Source organism: Leucopleurus acutus (assembly GCF_964270905.1).
Source record: "Leucopleurus acutus genome assembly, chromosome: 6".
NCBI classification, from domain to species: Eukaryota; Metazoa; Chordata; class Mammalia; order Artiodactyla; family Delphinidae; genus Leucopleurus; species Leucopleurus acutus.
In genome coordinates this window covers 25,367,664-25,388,899 of record NC_139149.1, presented here as the reverse complement: position 1 = coordinate 25,388,899, position 21,236 = coordinate 25,367,664, and the positions used below count along the sequence as shown (strand labels likewise).

Sequence of the window (21,236 nt, the reverse complement as noted above, 5' to 3'; positions counted from 1 at the left end):
TTATTTTTTTGTATGTACCTCAGTGAAAAAAAATTGTTCCAAGTTTATCAATGCTTTCATCATTTGGCTGAATTATTAGTTTCACCCTTTTATGTAATAAAGCAATATGCTTCTTGACTAAATGTTATTTGACAAGAAAAAGAAAAGTAAGGGATGTAACAAATTATTTCTAATTTTAATCAGATGGGGATGGTGGAATGTAGAGAAATATTACAAGGAAAAAAAATGAAATCCAAAAAGTATGATGTTTGCATATAAAAATGTAAATTACTGAGAAATTGCTATAAATCTGTACAGAAAATCAGAACAAAAAGTTCCTGTGTCCATTTCCCAGTGCATTTCACTTTTCTGTTAGGAGACACACAAACATAAACGCACATTTTTTCTGTCAAGTTTGACATAAAAAATAACCATTGGCTAACAATAAAAAAATCTTTAGATTATATAATCATCCAACTCCTACTAATTCTACAAAAAGGTTCAGTATAATTACCAACACAATACGTGGCACTGGCACAACTGAACTTTTTCTTTAAAGGGAAATTTTCTCTTCTACTTATTAGCATAACAGCATTTCTTTCGCTTTCATGTAAGGGTGCTCTGAGGATTTACTTCTCTTCTATTCTTCAAACTGAATGACATGAAACCAACTCTAGTTATAAAGTGTTATATTATGACTGACTCTTTTTTTTTTTTGCGGTACACGGGCCTCTCCCGTTGCGGAGCACAGGCTCCGGATGCGCAGGCTCAGTGGCCATGGCTCACGGGCCCAGCCGCTCCGCGGCATGCGGGATCTTCCCGGACCGGGGCACGAACCCATGTCCCCCTGCATCGGCAGGCGGACTCTCAACCACTGAGCCACCAGGGAAGCCCATGACTGACTCTTAAGAGTCAAACACAATGTCAAAAGTCATTCAGACACACGCACTTTTCTGTGCCTGTACTGTCTAGATGCAATCTGACTTACTGTTTCCTTCCTTCTCACCATAACCAGCATTAGGAAAAACCCCACAATTGAAACATCACCGATGACAAACATATGCCATCTGTCATGTAGATATTTTGGCCCTGAATTAGGAGGCGTAGCATTTACAGTTGCTGTCCATTAAGTGGGAATATTTTTGAAAGAGAGGCATTTGCATGAGCACACTGGTCCTACCTGTGATTAAAAGTTTTAATTTTGTAGGCAGTTTGACAATGGAGAGGAATAAAAATTTTGCCATGAAAAAGAACAGAACTAAGAAACCCACACAAATATGGAACAAAGTTTCTTTGCCTGCCTCATTAATAGGGTGTACTAATGAACTAATAAGTTAATTAGTCACATGCAAGATATTTGAATGGGAAAAGTTAAGACAAATTTTTTTTTTATTATCATAACATTAGCTGTAATCTGTATTGTAATTTTGGAAGAAAAAAATCATGACAATTATGATGTGAAAAGTCAGTCATGGAGGCCCAGGAAAACTTAGGAAATAATTTCTATTAGAATAAAACAACAATGTATTTAAAGTTAGTGAGCAGTGTCATCACCAATGTGCCCAGGTATAAAGGATAGCTTCTGATGCCTTTCAAAATTAGAGAATATACTAGTTTAGGTTATTTGAAGTGGAATGTATTATTAAAGTTTAGGAACAGAGGACAAATTCTAAGTTGGCCAAAATGACCACTGTATACACTCAACATCCTTTGGAAGAACATTTGTCACACACACAATACAAGGCCAGTAACATGAAAAAGGGAAAAACCTACACATTAAGTACAAGACAACTCCTGAGAGCAAGACTGAGGACCTGGAGGTTCCCCTGCTGGGGAGATATAAATAAGAGTAATATCTGGTAAAGGAAGTTGATGACTCACAATGATGAGTGAAGACTGCACAAGTGAGGAGAGGCAAGAACACTTCTCATCAGACCGCCCAGTGCAGATGTCTTTCTCCTGAAACTGTGGAACCCCTCAAGAGTTCCACACATTATCAAGAGCAAGAAACTGCGTAAGTAGCGGTGGACGGTTATGTGGCCTCAGCTAATCATGCTGACATAGTCTGAGCACCTTCAAACGGCGACAAGCAGCTAAAAAGGATTCAAAGAAACCAATAAAAATTCTCCTTCATTAAACATCTGGGGCAGAAGTACACATGTAGGTGGGAAGCATAGAGAGGAATGAGTTCAGTCAAATTAGTAAGGTAGCTTTTATACTGAGATCACAGTTGTTTCCACGGAATGCTTAAAGAAAATTTGAAAGGGGCAAAAGAAAAACTATCTTTTCAGTTCTAATATGTTTGATATGCTTAGGATTAGACTGCATTTGGTTTAAAAATACCTTTCACTATACAACCACAAAAACAAAACACAAAAAAGATGTGTAAGAACTTCATTCCTTTTAAGGCACTCCTGCGGAGACTAAGACATCAAAATATCTTCACTAGGCTAGAGTTCTCAACCAAAGTTAGGTCATTCTGGTCCTTGTTTTTGGTTAGCTGTTCAGCAGACATCTTAACTTGCCTTGTCTGCCTTTTGCTGTTTCCCACAGGTGGATTACCAGGCTGTAGAGGCTTCAGCTACAATGGCAGTGAGTACCTGGAAGCTGCTCACCTGGTACCATCTTCTCATTATGGCTTCCAACTCTTTAGTATAGAAACCTGACACTGTGGTATTCCCTGGAGGGTGCTAAGATCGGCCCACTCTTTTCATCTCACTGGTTTGCATATTCATAGGTATGCACCTATCTGAAACCTTTGACAGACTGAGTGTGGCAGTATCTTAACAGTAAGACTGAAATAAAAGCAGGATGAAAAAACAGCAATACCGAAAGCTAAGAATTCCTAACCTCACATACTCACCTGCCTGCTGTGCAGGCTGTGGCAGTGGTTGGTTTAGATGTGAACTGTAATGGACAGAAGGGACTGGGCGATACTGAGGTTGACTGGAGTGGTAGTGGCCTGGAGCACAATAACAGGCTGGCATCTAGGATAAGCATTAAGGAAAAAAGAAAAAATCAATTTTACTTTTGCAGCAGAATTTTTTTTTTTCCTGCCAGGAACATTGGAGTGTAATGAGTAATAATTCTCCCAAATAGTAATCATCTGAAAACTGATTTTCTTAGCTTTAAATTTACCTGAAAAATTTTTTTTTAAATTTCAAACATAGTATACATAACAAAACACACCTACCAATTTGCCCACTTATCAGATTTAGTAGATTTAAATTTGGGGGCCATATTTGTTTCAGATTTTTCTCTCTTTTACCAAGTACTACTGAAATAGCTATGGCTCACTCCAACATTCCTTTGCTCTATATCCCATAGAAAAAGCATTATCCTGAAGTTGGTATATATCATTCCCATAAATGTTTTTAAGCTTCTAGTGTGTGTGTAATGTTATCCATACATACAATTGTTGAGAATTTTAAAAGTGTACATTTATGGTACTCTATATAACTTCATGCAACTTATTTTGCAATTAACATTGTTTTTGAGCACAAATCGCTAGCTCATTCAATTTAACTGCTGAACAGCAATCACCATATAAATAAGCCAGTTTATCCATTCCTACACTAATGCACACTTGCACTGGTTCCATTCTTTAATTTTTCTCATATTTCTAATGCAATTTAAAATGCCAATACAAATTTTATTTGTCAATTATACTTAATAAAGCTGGAAAAATGCCAATAAGACTATCTTGATTTAGTTTTCCCTCCAGAGCTATCTGTATCAGCTGTGAATTTCTCTAAAAGTTATCTGATCTGGTTTGGGATGAAGAATAAACAATTAATCTAGTGATATGGAAGTATGTGTTAACTTTATTAGGTTCACGGGTTCTCTTAGGTTCTGCTTATCTGACTGGGTTACTTCTAAAAGACCAGAGATCTGTGGAAGTCTTAAAGAGTGCCCATTTCATCTGGAAACCAGCCAAGCACAGAATTCCTGGATCAGTTGTAAGCCAAGAGCCGCCTAAATTTTCTGTAATATTCTTCTGTTTTTGAAACATAAGACACAATATACATGTGATCCCTTAATTTTTCCTGGAGGTATCAGCAAGCAATAGATATATCCTGATTTCGGATCTAATCCATTATTATACTTTTCAGTATGTGTGATGTGTATAAATAATACATTCTTCCTTTTCTCCTAATTAAAAAAAAAAAGATACTACTAAGGCAAAAATTATAACATCAAATTTTTCTTTATAATGTATACACATGCAATATATATGACAACAATAGCACAAACAATGGAGAGAGGGTAAATGGAATTATACTTTTAACATGACTAGTACATTTTTCTTGGAGTTTTATATGAACTCAAAGTAGATTCTGATAAGCTAAAGATACCTATCATAGTCCCTAAGGAAACCACATAAGCACAAGATTCAAAGGGCTGTAGACAAAAAGGCAACAGAAGAGATAAAACAGAATCTTGAAAGAATTCAAATAATATAAAGGAAGGAAAGCAAGAAGACAGGAGTAAAATATAGATATGACAAATGGAAAACAAATAGCAATGTGGCATACCTACATCTAACCATGTCAGGTGATATATTAAAGATAAAAGGACTAAACACTCCAATCAGACTGAATAAATCAGCAAATACCAACTATATACTGTATGTGAACAACATACTTTAAAGGCTGCAAATAAGAGGATGGAAAAAGACATATCATTTAAGTGCTAATCAAAAGAAGCCACTAATATTAAAGTCAGATAAAACAGGTTTCAAGGACTTCAAGATCGAAGTTGGAGGACTCACACTTTTTTTTTTTTTTTAACATCTTTATTGGGGTATAATTGCTTTGGAAGACTCACACTTTCTGATTTTAGACCTTACTAGAAAGGTACAGTAATAAAACAGTGTAGTACTGGCTAAAGATATAAATAGTGTAAAAATGAGAGTTGAGAAATAAACTCTTACACTTATGGTCAACTGATATTCGACAAGGGTACCAAGATTATTCAGCGGGAAAAGAAAAGTATCTTCAGCAAAGGATGCTGAAATAAGTAGACATACACATGCAAAAGAATGAAGTTGGACCCTTACCTCATATCATATATAAAAATTAACTCAAAAGAGATACATGCCCTAAATATAGGAGCTAAACCCATAAAACTCTTAGCAGAAATCAGGGATACGTTTTTATGACCTTCGGTCTGGAAATGGATTCTTACATATGACACCAAAAGCATGAGCAACAAAATGAAAAGATGGATAAAGTGAACTTCACCAAATAAAAAAAAAACTTTTATACATTAAAGACATTATCAAAAATGTGAAAAGACAACCTCCAGAATGGGTGAACATATTTGTAAAACACACATCTGATAAGGGTCTAGAATCCAGAATATACAAGGAATTCTTACAGCTCAACTAAATGACAATCTGATTTAAAGACAGGCAAAGGACTTACACATTTCTCCCAAGATCGACAATGGCCAACAAGCACATGAAAAGATGATCAATATCACTAATCATTATAGACATGCAAGTCAAAACCATGAGATAACCACTTCACGCCAGGATGGCAATAATAATAATAATAATAATAATAATAATAATGGTGAATAACAAATGTTGGCAAGGATGTGGAGAAACTGGAACCTTTATACACTGCAAGTAGGAATATAAAATGGTTCAGACACCATGGAAAACAACCTGGCAGTTCCTCAAAAAGTTAAACATAGAATTATCATATCATCCAGTAATTTTTTCCTAGGTATATACCCAAAGAAATGAAAACAGATACTCGAACAAATCCATGAACCTACATGCTCATAGAGCACTATTTACAACAGGCAAAAGGTGGAAACGTCCCAAATTCAATAATGGTTGAAGATGAACAAATTGTGGTATATATATAAAATGGCATATTATTCAGCCATAAAAAGGCATGAAGGACTCATACATGCTACAACATGGATTAACCCTGAAACATTATGTTAAGCTAAAGAAGCCAGACACAGAATATAACGTATTGCATGACTCCATTAATATGAAGTATCCAGAATGGTAAATCCATTCTTTATAGAGAATAAAGACTGATGGTTGCCAGGGGCTGTGGGGTGAGGGGAATGGGTATGAACTTTTCTTTTGGGGTGATAAAAATGTTTTGGAACTAGATATAGGTGATGGTTGCAAAACACTGTGAATGTACTAAATGCCACTGAATTGTTCACTTCAAACTGTTTAATTTTACGTTATGTGAACTTGATCTAAAAAAACAAAACCACAGGGCTTCCCTGTTGGCACAGTGGTTGAGAGTCCGCCTGCTGATGCAGGGGACACGGGTTCGTGCCCCAGTCGGGGAAGATCCCACATGCCGTGGAGTGGCTGGGCCCGTGGGCCATGGCTGCTGAGCCTGCGAGTCCGGAGCCTGTGCTCCGCAACGGGAGAGGCCACAACAGTGAGAGGCCCGCGTACCGCAAAAAAAACCAAAAACCAAAAAAACAAACAAAAAACCCCCCACAAAACACTGAAATAATAGAGTACAAATTCTTTTCAAGTACAGACAAATCATTCCCCAAGAGACTACATGCTGGGACATGAAATAAGACTCAACAGGTTCCGAAACACTGAAAGCTTAGAGTAGATTCCCTGACCATATGCGACTAAAATAGAAATTGGTAACCATAAGCCCCAAACGTTTGGAAATTAACATGCTTCTAACGTAAATCATGGGTTTAAAAAGTCATAGGGGGACTTCCTTGGTGGCACAGTGGTTAAGAATCCACCTGCCAGTGCAGGGGACACGGGTTTGAGCCCTGGTCCAAGAAGATCCCACATGCTGCAGAGCAACTAAGCCTGTGCGCCACAAGTACTGAGCCTGCACTCTACAGCCCGCGAGCCACAACAACTGAAGCCCGTGCACCTAGAGCCCATGCTCCGCAACAAGAGAAGCCACCGCAATGAGAAGCCCGCACTCCGCAACGAAGAGTAGCCCCTGCACGCTGCAACTAAAGAAAGCCCGTGTGCAGCAACGAAGACCCAATGCAGCCAAAAATAAATAAATAAATAAATTTATAAAAAACAAAACAAAAAAACCTTATATTAGTAATAGTTCAAATAGAAAATGAATAAACAAAACTAATGAAGCCCTAAGTTGTTTTTCTTTTCTTTTTTTTTCTTTTTTTTTTTGTGGTACGTGGGCCTCTCCCATTGCGAGCACAGGCTCCGGACGTGCAGGCACAGCAGCCATGGCTCACGGGCCCAGCCGCTCCGCAGCATGCGGGATCTTCCCGGACCGGGGCACGAAGCCATGTCCCCTGCATTGACAGGCGGACTCCCAACCACTGCACCACCAGGGAAGCCCTTCTAAGCTGTTTTTCTTTTAACATCATCAAGAGAATTGATAAACCTCTAGTTAAACTAATAAAGGAAAAAGAAGACTGAAATTACTAATGTCTTTAGATCCTGAAGATACTAAAAGTATAAAAAGGGGATATTACATATGAGCAACTTTATGCCAAAAAGTTTCACAACATAAATGAAATTGATACAAACTACCATCCAAAATGAAAAGGAAATTGTAACGGCCCTATATCTATTTAATACTAAAAAATAAGAATTCATAATTTAAAAACCTTCCCTGCAAAAGAAATCCAGGTCCAGATGGATTCATTAGTGCAATTCTAGCAAATATTCAAGAAGAAATAACACCAATTCTACATAAAATCCTTTAGAAAATAAAGGAGGGAACACTATCCAACTCATTTTGAGGTCAGTACCACCCTGGGTACTACAACCTGAAAAAGACATTACAAGCAAACTAAAGACTGATATCCTTCATGAACATACATGCAAAAATCCATAAGAAAATACTAGCAAATTGAACGCAGTGATATATAAAAAGGATAACTATATCATGATATATATATCACTACATATCGTGAGGTATGTTCCAGAAACAAAAGGTTAGTTTAACATTCAAAAGTCAAAGTAATTTACTGTATAAGTAGACTAAAGGGGAAAAAACCCCACATGATCACCTCAATAGATGCCAAAACAATTTTTTTACAAGATTAATATCCATTCATGGTAAAGACTCTTAGCAAACTAGGAATATTAGAAAATTGTACAAAAACCCCCACATATAGTATCACAGTTAATGATGAAAGACTGAACGCTTACCCTTACGGCTGGAAACAAGGAAAGCATATATACGTTCAAAACTTATATTTAAGTTAATACATGGATTCTAGAGATTTTTACTTCCCTCTGTTGTGTTGAAAGTATTCAACATAAGGGCTCCTAGCTAATGTAATAAGGCAAGAAAAAGAAACAAAAGGTATATAGATTGGAAAGGATAATATATGTAGAATAATATATGTAGATACATAATATATGTAGATAATACATATACATAATATATGTAGATAATATATGTAGAATAATCAAATTTAGAAAGTCCACAGGATAAAAGATCAGTATAAACAATCAGTATAAAAAACAATTATATTTCTACATACTAGCAATGAACAAATAGAAAATAAAATTTTAAAATAATCTCCTTTAGAGTATCACCTTAAAACATTCAATATTTAGGGATATATTAAAAAAATACATGTAACACTTGTGTGATGAAAACTACAAAATACTGTTGACAAAAAATTAAGGAAGATCTAAATAAATGGAGAGAGATACCATGTTCGTGCATTGGACGATTCAATGGTGTTAAGATGTTAATTCTCCCCAAAATGATCTACCTCTTCTTAAAATGTATCATTTTATATTTATAGTGCATTTACTTTACTGTGTTTCTCTTAAGCTAATCAGAACAAAAAAAACTTCTCAGAGTCAGAAGGAAACTCAAAGATCACATAGTGTAACCCTCCAACTGAAGTGTCTACATGTCATGTGGTTGTCTAGCATGCACTTGAAAATCTCCAAAAGGGAAGATGACTACAAGCTTTGCTTACAGGTTCTCACAAATCCTATCCATGCGAAATTAAAAATAAGCTCTCTAGGGGCTTCCCTGATGGCGCTGGGGTTGAGAATCTGCCTGCCAATGCAGGGAACACGGGTTTGAGCCCTGGTCTGGGAAGATCCCACATGCCGCCGAGTAACTGGGCCCGTGAGTCACAACTACTGAGCCTGCGCGTCTGGAGCCTGTGCTCCGCAACAAGAGAGGCGGCGTCAGTGAGAGGCCCGCGCACCGCGATGAAGAGTGGCCCCCGCTCGCCGCAACTAGAGAAAGCCCTCGTGCAGAAACGAAGACCCAACACAGACAAAAATAAATTAATTAAAAAAAAATTTAAAAAAAAATCTCTCTAAAGTTAAAAGTGATCTTAAATGAGAGGCTTCCACAGGAGAGAAAAGATGAAAAAGCAATGTACCTGTGGAGAGGGCTGTTGAATATATCCTTGCTGCTGGAGCACAGGCTGGCTGACAGGATGACCAGAGGCAGAATAGCCAGCAGTAGGGACTGGCTGCCCAGGTGGTAGCGGAGGAGGCGGCGGTGGCGGCGGTGGTGGAGGGGCTGCTGTCATGATATAACCAGACTGCTGTGGGGACTGAAGAACAACAGTGGACTGGAACATGGTGGCGTGAGGATCAGAACCATCTGCAGATGGCTGGCGGGCAAGACTCATGTGGCTAAACTGAGACCCAAGGTTGTCCTGCTAACAAAGGGAGAAGTCAGAAATCAGTAAGCTTTCCATACATAGACCAAACTTATCAAAGAAAATAACTTCACATATTTTAAGAAGAGTTGCAGTAGTATATATTACAGAAATCATGTATCTGCAACAGACATGACTTAATAGAAGAACAGCTTCAAGAAAATTAGAACTCTAAGGCAGGAAGGTAGGACTATTACAATGCTATCATTGCAAATTACTCATAAAATATATCTAACGGAAATGTATAGCATGCAGAAAAGAGTAGGGTGTAACATTACACAATAAAAAAATGAAAAGACACTATCTAAATGAAGACTAAAGGCACACTTTTATATTATACAATTAACATTTTCTGAAAGGACTTCGAAGACCAGGAGTCTAGCAGCGCATGGTACTAATTATTCTTTACTTTAAATCGGTGCCCTTCTTCCCAGAAGGCAAGATTCAGGTTCTATGCATTTCTGTATCTCCTCCCATACCTAACAATCAAATATACTAGCAGAAATGAAATAAAATATATAAAATCTACCCTCCCTGATGTACACTCTAATCTCTCAACAATAATTTGGTCATAAACTCTTCCATAGTGTTTATCCTTAAGTCAGATGTTAGACAAATATAATCCAAATGACAGTTTCCTACTGCTTTTGCTACTTAAGAGAGCTGGCAATGGTGCCCAGCCAAGAAAGAGTTACGATTTATGTGCCATCTGACAAGTGTTTCTCTGACTCAACAGCATAAGGATCAATTCTGACTAGTCTACATAATATCACTGATATGACGATAATGGGGTTAAAAAGGCATTCCCTTGCTCCCAAGGAGCCACAGGTTGGCGACAATATGTACCATATTTTGTTAAGAGGGAAAATTTGAAAAAAAGTTACTTAAAATATTGTGGTAATTGAGTTGTTAGATCAAAGCTGTTGACATGGCTGCAATTTCTATAATCTGCTGGTTTCTGCAAAGTAAATTAAGGCTATGGAGATGATAAAGGGACTGAAAAAAAAGGGAACCTGACTTAGTGACGGAAAGTATATGGCTTTACTCTTCCCAAATGGTTGTTCTGACAGAGTCTAGCACTATTCATAGAATTCAATGAATAGTTTCAGAAGAGGAAAATATACTTGCAAATACCTACTAGCTGTAATTACAACGTAATATGGCCAAATATTTTAAAAAGAGATACCATAACTATATACCACCATCAGAGTCATCTTGGTAAAAAAAGTCATTTTCTTAATCCAATGATCTGCCATTTTTCCAAAACATTTTTGAGGTTTTTATGGTATTTCTAAAAATGTTGTCAACCTTCTCAATGCTGGCAAAATTTCATTTTTTTCAGACTGAAAGTGATTTTTGAAAATCATTCAGAGCCAAGGCTGGTAAATAAGGTTGCCTCAAGCTTAAAACAAAAACACCCCCAACAAAACAAAACATTTCTAAAAAGTGGCAAGTGATTTTAAGATATAGCTTATAATTTAACCTGGATGTGATTTCAAAATGTGATGGCCAGATAGTCTGAAAAATAAGAGCATCACTGGGAAAAGTATACTGGTGGTTAGGCAGATTCATTTAAAGGGAAGGACATTAACACTTATTGAATATCTATTTCATGTTAGGCACTATGCAGGAGGTACTTTATATGGTGCCCTCATATGCTCAGTAACTAGAGAAGGTCACACAGAGAACACATGGCAATGGTGTATCTGAGTTCTTACTGAGATGTATAACTTGGGGCATACTTTGGATTAAATGAAGTACCATCACTTTTAGTCACAGATTACATATCTAGAGATCTTCTTTGGAAATATACTAAGGAGGATGTCTTATGTAATTGGAAGCTCCAATTCACCCTAATGACTGATAGTAAGTCTACTGGACCTGGGGCACTGGGGAAAGAACAGAAAGCCTAAACCCAGATGAAAGCTGCCACCCCAGGACCGCACAGACCTGCACTGGCCTCAATGAGAAAATTAGCTAAAACATCTTAGGACTTGAAAAGGGAGGAAAAGATTAGGCTTTATACAATCACTGTGATAAGCCAATATAACAAATATTTTATGGAAGAGAATAAATTATTTCTAATACAGGTTAGAAATGCTTTTTCAAAATGTATGTAACCCTGACTTTAGAAAATCACAAAAGAACATATCACATCAATCACATTCACAAGGATTCATCACACATCCATCCACAGAAACAACGCAGGAGGTGAATAGAGATATAGTACCACGGAGTATTGCTGGGTGGGTGAGACTGGCAGGAACGGGGATGGGTAAGGGGCTGTAGAGTACTGAACAGGCTGTGAAGAGGGCTGCAGAGGACGAATAGGCTAAGGAATAACAGGTTGGCAAACAATGTTAATGTCGGAATAAAATGTTAGAAGAATTGCATAAAATGGAAAGTTACACTTTTTTTGGCAATAACTTAAAACTACAAAGTCACCTAAAATATAACATTATAGGAAACAACAAAAACAATACTAAGCGAAGAAACTCTACATAGAAAAATTTTGAGAACATACATTTAAATTTAAAACATAATTAGAAAGATAATTTTTTTCATAAAAGTATTTATTAGATTCACTGCAACAGGTAATTTAGACATTTCAAATCCTATTATCTAACAAGACCCCTGGGTTAAGTCAGTAAAAGCAAAACCATTTATCCTTACTTCCTGGTTTGATGACGGGGCTGTTCTACTTAGCTATGTAACACTAAGTAATAAAAGAAAAACTTCACTCACTCTTATTATCAGACAGTATATCTTACATAATACCTATGGCCAAGTATCCTCTCTATTTGATAAGGTATGATTAGATAACTCTTTTGGGACCAAACTGCCTAAATTTTAGCAATTTTTAAACAAAAATGTACTGTGAGTACCATTAATAGCTTAAAGAAAACACACACATACATATAAGCACGTGCACACACACACAAACAGATCTTTTTACATAAGGAAGATAAACACAGTTTTCTTCTAACTAAAAATTTTTATTGAGAGAATATTAGGAGCTGAGAAACTACACTTGGTCTTTGAACAACTCAGGGATTAGGGGCACTGACCCTCTGCACGGTCAAAAATCTGTGTATAACTTATGGTTGGTCCTGTGCCTGCAGATTCTACTCCACGGATTCAACCAACCACAGATCATGTATACTGTAGTTATGTATTTAGTGAAAAAAATCTATGTATAAGTGGACCCTCGCAGTTCAAACCCATGTGGTTTGACAATCCACTGTAATTATTTGAAATTCTTTTTACTAACGAAATACTCCTGCATTTCAGAGAAAAAAAATTTTAAGTTTTATGTTTCCCAAGGGCACTCAAAACACAGGTGTTCTGAAACATGAAAGAGGTTTCAATCCTTTCTAAATTTTAGGGAATACAGCTGGCCATCTATAGGCTAATAATGGCATTTAGTTTCCCAGTCTTACATTTATATAGTTTATTACAAAGGACAATATATATATTGGTTTAATGACTATCATAATCTACCATTCAGGTGGCAATCAGGTTAAGGGAAATTAAGTGACCTGTATACAACCATTTAAACAAGCACTGGAGGAACCCAAGTCATTTTATCTAATGAAAACTCTTAGTTTTGGTTACAATATACATACATGAATCTCCCTGGACAATATCTCCAAACAGTATACTTTAGAAACGCAAAATTAACTAAATAAGATTTAGTTAATTTTGGGAACTAAAATTAACTAAATTAACAGGGAATAATCTAGATAAGGAGAAATTCTTAGGACTAAGACGTATAATGATGAGTTTGCCCTTCCACCACAAAATCAACACAACAGTTTCTGGAAAAAATGAAAGGCTTAGATTAGTTTAGAATTCCACAAAAAATTCTAGAGCTAACATACTAAAAAAAAGTATAAGCTGAAAATCTACAGAGTAGCCACTGGTTCCTCACTAACCTCTTGACTAGAAATTAGCAAGCTTCCTAATGGATGACAGCACATATCACACTAAATGAGGTGTTGTGGCTTTAAAACTACCAAGTACAAGCTATATAATGTGTTATTAAGTCAGACAACCATTAAGACACAACTTTCTTCCAGAAAACGTGACCTACTAGGTCAGTGTCAGATGAAACAAAAGCCTTAGTCTGCTGCGGCATAAAAGAAAGAAGAACACTGTGAGCACTAAGGGTAGGACTTAATGTCTGCTAGAGTGTCAAGTGGTAATGAGAAAAATGTGGGCTAGAAGACTGGCTGATCAAAGTGAAATTCTGACACTAAGTAGAAAGGAAAAAGCGTTAGCACTTCCTTTTTCCTACTTAAATTGCAACTGGCTGTAAAATAACATCCACTTAAAGTGACTGGTTTCAAGAACGCAGCCCATTTGAAGGCTTTGGAAATCACAGCATTACTGTGTTTGGTTATTTGAAATTTCATGGATGGATTATCTCAGTGTGCAAGAGACCGCTACTGAGTATCATTTGTTCATCAATTCTCTATTCTTGTATTTGACGAAGAATTACCAGAAACACCTGAAGCAATGCCAGGAAAAACAGCCATGGAGTTTGAGGCATACCCCAATATTTCAAGTTATAGTCTATTAAGACAGCATTTCTTTTTTTTTTTTTGCGGTATGCGGACCTCTCACTGTTGTGGCCTCTCCCGTTGCAGAGCACAGGCTCTAGACGCGCAGGCTCAGCGGCCATGGCTCACGGGCCCAGCCTCTCCGCGGCGTGTGGGATCTTCCTGGACCAGGGCACGAACCCATGTCCCCTGCATCAGCAAGCGGACTCTCAACCACTGCGCCACCAGGAAAGCCCTAAGACAGCATTTCTAAACTAAGCTGCCTACATCTTCACTTAGGACTGTCTTTTAAAGCTAAATCAGGCAAAGCTATTTCTAAGAGATAATAATCTGAAACATATAACCACAGATTAAATCCTTAGGATTTTTTGAAGGTGCCTGACTAACATTATTTCCATTGAATTAAATCAAATGAAAATCAGCCCTATAAAGCTCCTGGTGAAATTCACAGCACTGCAAAGATGACCACACAATAGCAGATGAAAGGGAAACACTTCAAGACCAAGTTGAATGAAACCAAGGCAGAGAAGGCCAGGGAGGGAGTTTTATGTAGTTTAATATGTACCTGAGTGTATGTAATCAAACGGGGTTGGGAAGTAGGTATGGGAGTCTTTGGAAGTAGTTTTAGACAGTTTCCTCTACATATATGAATTCATTTGTATGGTCTTGGAAGTGCATCAAACACCTTGAAGTCCTACTGCAGAGAAACTGCCTTGCCCAGTATTACAAGTCTTAATTGCCAGAGCAATAATTATTTGCATTAGTTTAAAAATATTTGATAACTTTATCAAACTGCTCATACATTTTCCACCCCTGCAGTACAAATATAACTTGTGAATAAAACTAATGAAATTTCTCCAGTCCAAGTTCATCACTATACTTCTTTCACAAAACATTACTCTGCATGTTCTCACCAGTGGAATATTTAGATCGTCTTCCAGGGAAAAAGAGGTGCAAATAACTGTACAAACTGCCTTTGATATGCTACACAACCTTTAAAAGATAGAATGAAAGTAAGAATTTACACTAGTATAGTCAAGTTCAGCAAGAACGAGTAACACATCTACAGGGGAAAAGCTTAAATGTGAAAATGCATGTGTAAACTCTAAACATTTATACAAATTCAAGATATTATTAAGAGTACTACTGAGAATCTAAATCAATGTTTCTGTCTTTATCTTTCACAGAGCAGGTGGGGTGGAGAGTACCTTGTAGCGAGGCGAGTCAACTCAGTTTCTTCTAAGTGCTTGATCTGTTGAATCTTAGAACAACTCACTTTGCTCACTGGGGTAATGAACTATCTTAGTTTTGCTTTTTATTCCTCTGGTCCCTTGCCTGCTGTTGTGAAATGCAAGGTATAAAATACTCACCATACAGGGTCGTGAGATAAAAATTTCCCTTCCTTCCAATATATATTCTGTTTTCATTAGCAGAAAAGCCCTTGAAGTTAACCTCTCTTCCTACGAGCGATGAGTAGGACATCACTGGTGGAGAACACTAAAGTTCTAAGAGACACTTACTTGGGCTCTCTCGATTATAATTAGTGACTTTAGTCCCAAATATGCAAAGGCAGGTGAACTTAGCATTGTGTAATCGTGGACGTGTGCACCTGTGAGAAGATGTGATGGGCTGCTTGCTGCTGAGGTGGCAGTGCTGGCAGAGGCGGCTGTGGAGGTCCAGGCACTTGGGCTCTAACTGGCTGCTGAGTCACAGGAGGGCTACACACAACTGGACTCCCATCTGGGTTTAGGAAGGGCTGACCTGAAAATTTTAAAAAGGAAGAACAAAAGATCATTTACGATGGAGACTGAATATAGGTCGCTCTACAGACAACTTACAGCACATGTCTGCAGTCCTGATTCATAATTCCAAAAGCGTCAAGGTTCTGGAAACCAAAAGCTTTTCTTACCTTGGAAAGCAAAGCTTGACCTTACACGAGCCTATTAATAGTCTTTATATTTCCCACTTAGAGTAAATATTCAAAATTTTTGCTGCGGTGTTTTACTATGGGGGTGCCGTGCCAGAAACCACTTGAGTTGTTTTATACTACACAGTATTTTCCAAGAAACTCAATTCTGAAACACATCTTGCTCAAGGGATTGAGTTACAGGATTGTGTAACATTTCAGTTTCAAGGGGAAAAAAAAATACTTGACTTTGGGATACTGGAAATTTATTAATTAGCCTGTTAGATGGTAAGAAATATCTAATTTACAGGTCACACTGCATATATTTAACTAGTAAGATTAAAAGCTGATGAAAATTAAAATGGTTGATAACTTCAAAATTCAAATTGTGGAGTTGATGGCAGTGTCCTTATTTTATAACTTCTAACTTGTTAAAAGTAGAAAATAATTTAAAAATTCTAAATAATTTTCTAAAAAAATTTCTTTTCACTTCCAATGAGCTTTACTCATAGGTAAGAAATAAAACGAGAGAGAACTTTAGTACTGATCTTGAGGCTTATTCTTATTGGTTACCAATTACGGGAGGAATACTTTTAAGTAACTCTCTACACATACATTCTAAACAAGTTTTTCTTATTATGCAAAGTAATATTCTTAGCAATAACTAACAAATACAGAATAACTAACAAATACAGATCAGAAAGTAAATTAATTCCCCATAATCTTATCATCAACAATTTGGATACCTTCCTTCCAGACTTTTTCAATGTACACATAAACAGATTCAAAGAGTAGTATTTTTCCTTACTATACACTGAATGATTTAAAAACACACACTAGATTATTAAAAAAAGAAAGAAAGAAAAATGAAAGGACTATGTGAAATAAAGAGATCATTGACTACATACCCTTTTAGGATGGGAAGAATATCTATGTGTCTTAAACTGCCTTCAAAACATCCTCTCTTTTTTTAAAATAAACTTGTGACATATAATAAAATAATATTTGGGAAAGCAGAATACACTGTTCCATTGCTGTCAAGTGGAAAAAGTTCTCCAAAGTCAAATTATTTTCATCAGTTAATTTCCTGATAATTTATGTGATGGTTATAGATAACTAAAAGCAAGCCATGCTGGATATTTGTTGATTGTTATAAATAATTTTGAAAAAAAAAATGGTAGAGAAGACTTGAGTGAAAGCATGTTTAAAAGTAACTTAAGGATTGTGTGAAAAAAGCTGGATGTGTGGTGATGCTGTTCTCAAAAACAAAGAGATCACTTTTGGGCTAATTTAAAATTAAGTATACAATTTAATTTCAGGTTGCTTAGTTTCTCATTTCTACTCAAATGAAGCTTCCACGTAACCAAAACCATGTTAACTAATATTCTGAATTAAAAATAATAGAAAATAGTAAAATATTAAATTATCTTATATTCTGCCCCAGGAAAACAGGAAGTTTAGTAATATAATAGACTTGAAGGATCAGAAGATAACGGTTATAAAGCAAAAACTGAGTTTCTGAAGAGTCAGTTATTTACGCTAATTCCATTTTTACAACAGAAACAAAAGTCTGAATACTTTATCTTAAAAAAGAGATGCAAATGAAATCTGAAGGTAACAAGTTCCCAGCCATGGTTTTTTCTACAACAAATAAAAGGCAGGTTTCAGAACACTCAGAGACTCTGACACTCTCACCTGTATCTACCTTGCCCAACTACTGCCATGCTGATATGACCACATTAGCTAAATCTGAATCTTCAAGGAAGGTTATTGAATGACTTAAGGTTATTTTCATTATCTTACCATATGATTGGGCTATGTTATTTTGATTAGAAACCAAAACTTCTTGCCATTTAAAAAAAATTTTATTTTCTCAATATAAGTCATTTTTGCCAATATACATAAGGAAATGTATTATGACTGCAGTTTCTTAATCTCTCTGAAGTTCAGTTTCCTTATCTGTAAATGTAGATTTCACCTACCTAACAGGGTTGCTATAAGTAATGTATTTAAAGCACATAACACAGTACATGACACATGATAAACACTCAATAAATACAAAGTACTATCTAATGGCAAAGAATGTGTTGTCAATATTAATTCATAACGACTATCTATTTTCTTTCACTACTAATAAGATGTTCTTAAGCTTTTCCTAAGTAGAAAACAGTTACCATATTCAGAAGAGCAATTACTTATGGGTTCTTTCCACCGCATTACGTAAGAAGTAAGAGCTGCTAATCTTCTCCTTCTTCATGAAATGCATACTATTTTTCCCACGGTAAAACTGTTCTATCAAATAAAGTTCTTTCAAAGGTGGTTGTCCCATTTCTAGGAAATGAATTGTTTCTTAATTATTTGGCCTAAAACATGATGTCATGAATGTCACAAGGAGAAAAATACTTTCTGATATAAATGTCTTTTAACATTCTCTAGCATAAAGTGTTTTTATTAAAGTTCTAGGGAAAATGCTAATCACACATGAAATATAAAAAGCTGACAATGCATATACAGATAATACATTTAATACATATTCTTTAGTTTTCAGATAACTCCTGATATCTCAACTGAAATAAACCTTTTTCTGGATACCAACCTGTTTGTGGGTTGATCAGAATACTGCCAGGTGGTATGCCTGTCGCTTCCAAGGGAAGCAAAAAGAAGCTAGTGCTAGGAGATGCGACTTGCCCATTTAGGCCACCATCAAAGGAAAGAGAACTATGAGTGCTGACAGTTGGATAGACGACAGGTGCGCCATGAGAAGACTGGCTGAGAGCTGTACCTGGAAGAGGCTGCTGGATGTGAGAGAGAGAGCCCGTAGATGACCCTACACTACCAGAAGACTCAGAACCTAGGGGAGGAGTAATGAAAAAGAGGGAATTTTTTAAACCTCATATAAAAACGCAGGTTTTAAATATGTAACAATAAAATTCACATTGCACAACATGCAGTTACCACATAAAAGCATGAACTATTTTTGACTTACTGTACAATTTTGCTTCCCCTCTCCACCAAGAACATGTTTAATACAGCAAAACTGATCACATAAATTGCAAAAGAAGTCATAGCCAAAGCATGCAACTAAAGCAAGTCTATAATACTGGGTTGGCCAAAAGATTCGTTCGGTTTTTTTCCGTAAGATGGCTCTAGTAGCACTTAGTTCTCTTTAACTTCATTTGAAACAAGTTTGTTAGACTGTACGTGACAGCTGCAGTTAAAAAAAAACTTACCAAAATTGGTGAATTTTTGTAAAGCCATTTTAATATTGAAGATGGAAGAAAATAGCAACATTTTCGGCATATTATGCTTTATTATTTCAAGAAAGGTAAAAACGCAACTGAAACGCAAAAAGAGATTTGTGCCGTGTATGGAGAAGGTGCTGCGACTGATCGAATACGTCAAAAGTGGTTTGCGAAGTTTCGTGATGGATATTTCCTGCTGGACGATACTCCAGAGCTGAGTAGACTAGTTGAAGTTGACAGCGATCATACTGAGACGTTAACTGAGAACAATCAACGTTATACTACATAGGAGATAGGTGACATACTCAAAATATCCAAATCAAGCATTGAAAATCATTTGCACTAGCCTGGTTATGTGAATCGCTTTGATGTTTGGGTTCCACGTAAGTTAAGTGAAAAAAACCTTCTCAACTGTATTTCTACATGAAATTCTCTACTGAAATGTAATGAAATTGGTTTTTTTTTTTTTTTTTTTTTTTTTTTTTGCGGTATGGGGGCCTCTCACTGCTGTGGCCTCTCCCGTTGCGGAGCACAGGCTCCGGACACGCAGGCTCAGCGGCCATGGCTCACGGGCCCAGCTGCTCTGCGGCATGTGGGATCTTCCTGGACCGGGGCATGAACCTACGTCCACTGCATTGGCAGGCGGACTCTCAACCACTGCGCCACCGAGGAAGCCCCGAAATCGTTCCGTTTTCAAAACACATTGTGACGGGCGATGAAAAGTGGATACTATAAGATAACGTGGAATGGAAGAAATCATGGGGCAAGTGAAATGAACCACCAACCACACCAAAGGCCACTCTTCATCCAAAGAAGGTGATTGTGTAAATGGTGGGATTGGAAGGGGGTCCTCTATTATAAGCTCCTTCCGGAAAACCAAACGATTCACTCCAAGAAGTATTGCTCCCAGTTAGACCAAATGAAAGCAGCACTCGAAGAAAAGCGTCCAGAATTAGTCAACAGAAAACACATAATCTTCCGTCAAGGTAACGCAAGATGGCATGTTTCTTTGATGACCAGGCAAAAACTGTTACAGCTTGGCTGGGAAGTTCTGATTCATCTGCCGTATTCACCAGACATTGCACCTTTGGATTTCCATTTATTTCAGTCTTTAAAAAATTCTCTTAATGGAAAAAAATTTCAATTCTCTTGAAGACTGTAAAAGGCACCTGGAACAGTTCTTTGCTCAAAAAGATAAAAAGTTTTGGGAAGATGGAATTATGAAGTTGCCTGAAAAATGGCAGAAGGCAATGGAACAGCGAATATGTTGGTCAATAAAGTTCTTGGTGAAAATGAAAAATGTGTCTTTTATTTTTACTTAAAAACCGAAGGCACTATTTGGCCAACCCAATAACAGCAGCCACAGACAGCCACAAAAAACACATTACCCACATTCCCAAAAGGACAAAGTTATGTATATTTTTACCTTTTAGATTAACACCTAGGAATATACAGATTATAATTTTTCCCCCAGGACAAAGAACTTAGCACAGCCAAATGCCCAAAACCTCTTATATCAGAAACCCCTTATCTATAAGAACACAGAAAGATTAAGAGTAGTGTAGGAAATAACAAAAATGATAATTCTCTATCAAGAGAAACAACTGTCAGGTTTCACTGCAGACTTTCATTTTCAGCTCGTAATCATAGCATCTTCCTGTAACGTAAAGTCAACTTTCAATTTTTTATCATAGCAAGGGACAAAGGTAGAATAAAAATATTCCAAGTACTTACATTAGCATCAGCTTAAAATTTATTTCTCACTGTACTTAATAAGCTAATTTGATAAGTTATTTTTAACTGCTTTCCTGCCTCCAATCTACTTAATTTTCTATTATACAGAGACTGAAGAAGTCACCGACTTTCAGTATAATGGCTTACGGCAGACAATGAGACAATGAAAGAAAGGAAAAG

At 36.7% G+C, this 21,236-nt stretch overlaps 1 protein-coding gene across 4 annotated transcripts in view; it reads right to left on the bottom strand.

Moving 5' to 3' along the window:
• The window catches only part of R3HDM1 (R3H domain containing 1), a 111,990-nt gene that overhangs the window by 52,184 nt on the left and 38,570 nt on the right, over positions 1–21,236 (bottom strand). For 2 of the 4 annotated variants that reach the window (XM_082840623.1, XM_082840624.1), the window contains 4 exons: positions 18,863–18,931; positions 15,784–15,935; positions 9,328–9,609; positions 2,843–2,966 (listed from right to left, as the gene is read on the bottom strand). In XM_082840623.1, the coding sequence (XP_082696749.1) occupies positions 2,843–2,966; positions 9,328–9,609; positions 15,784–15,935; positions 18,863–18,931 (627 nt within the window). Of the gene's footprint in view, positions 1–2,842; positions 2,967–9,327; positions 9,610–15,783; positions 15,936–18,676; positions 18,932–21,236 lie in introns of all 4 variants that reach the window. The other 2 variants (XM_082840626.1, XM_082840625.1) reach the window with 2 other exon arrangements.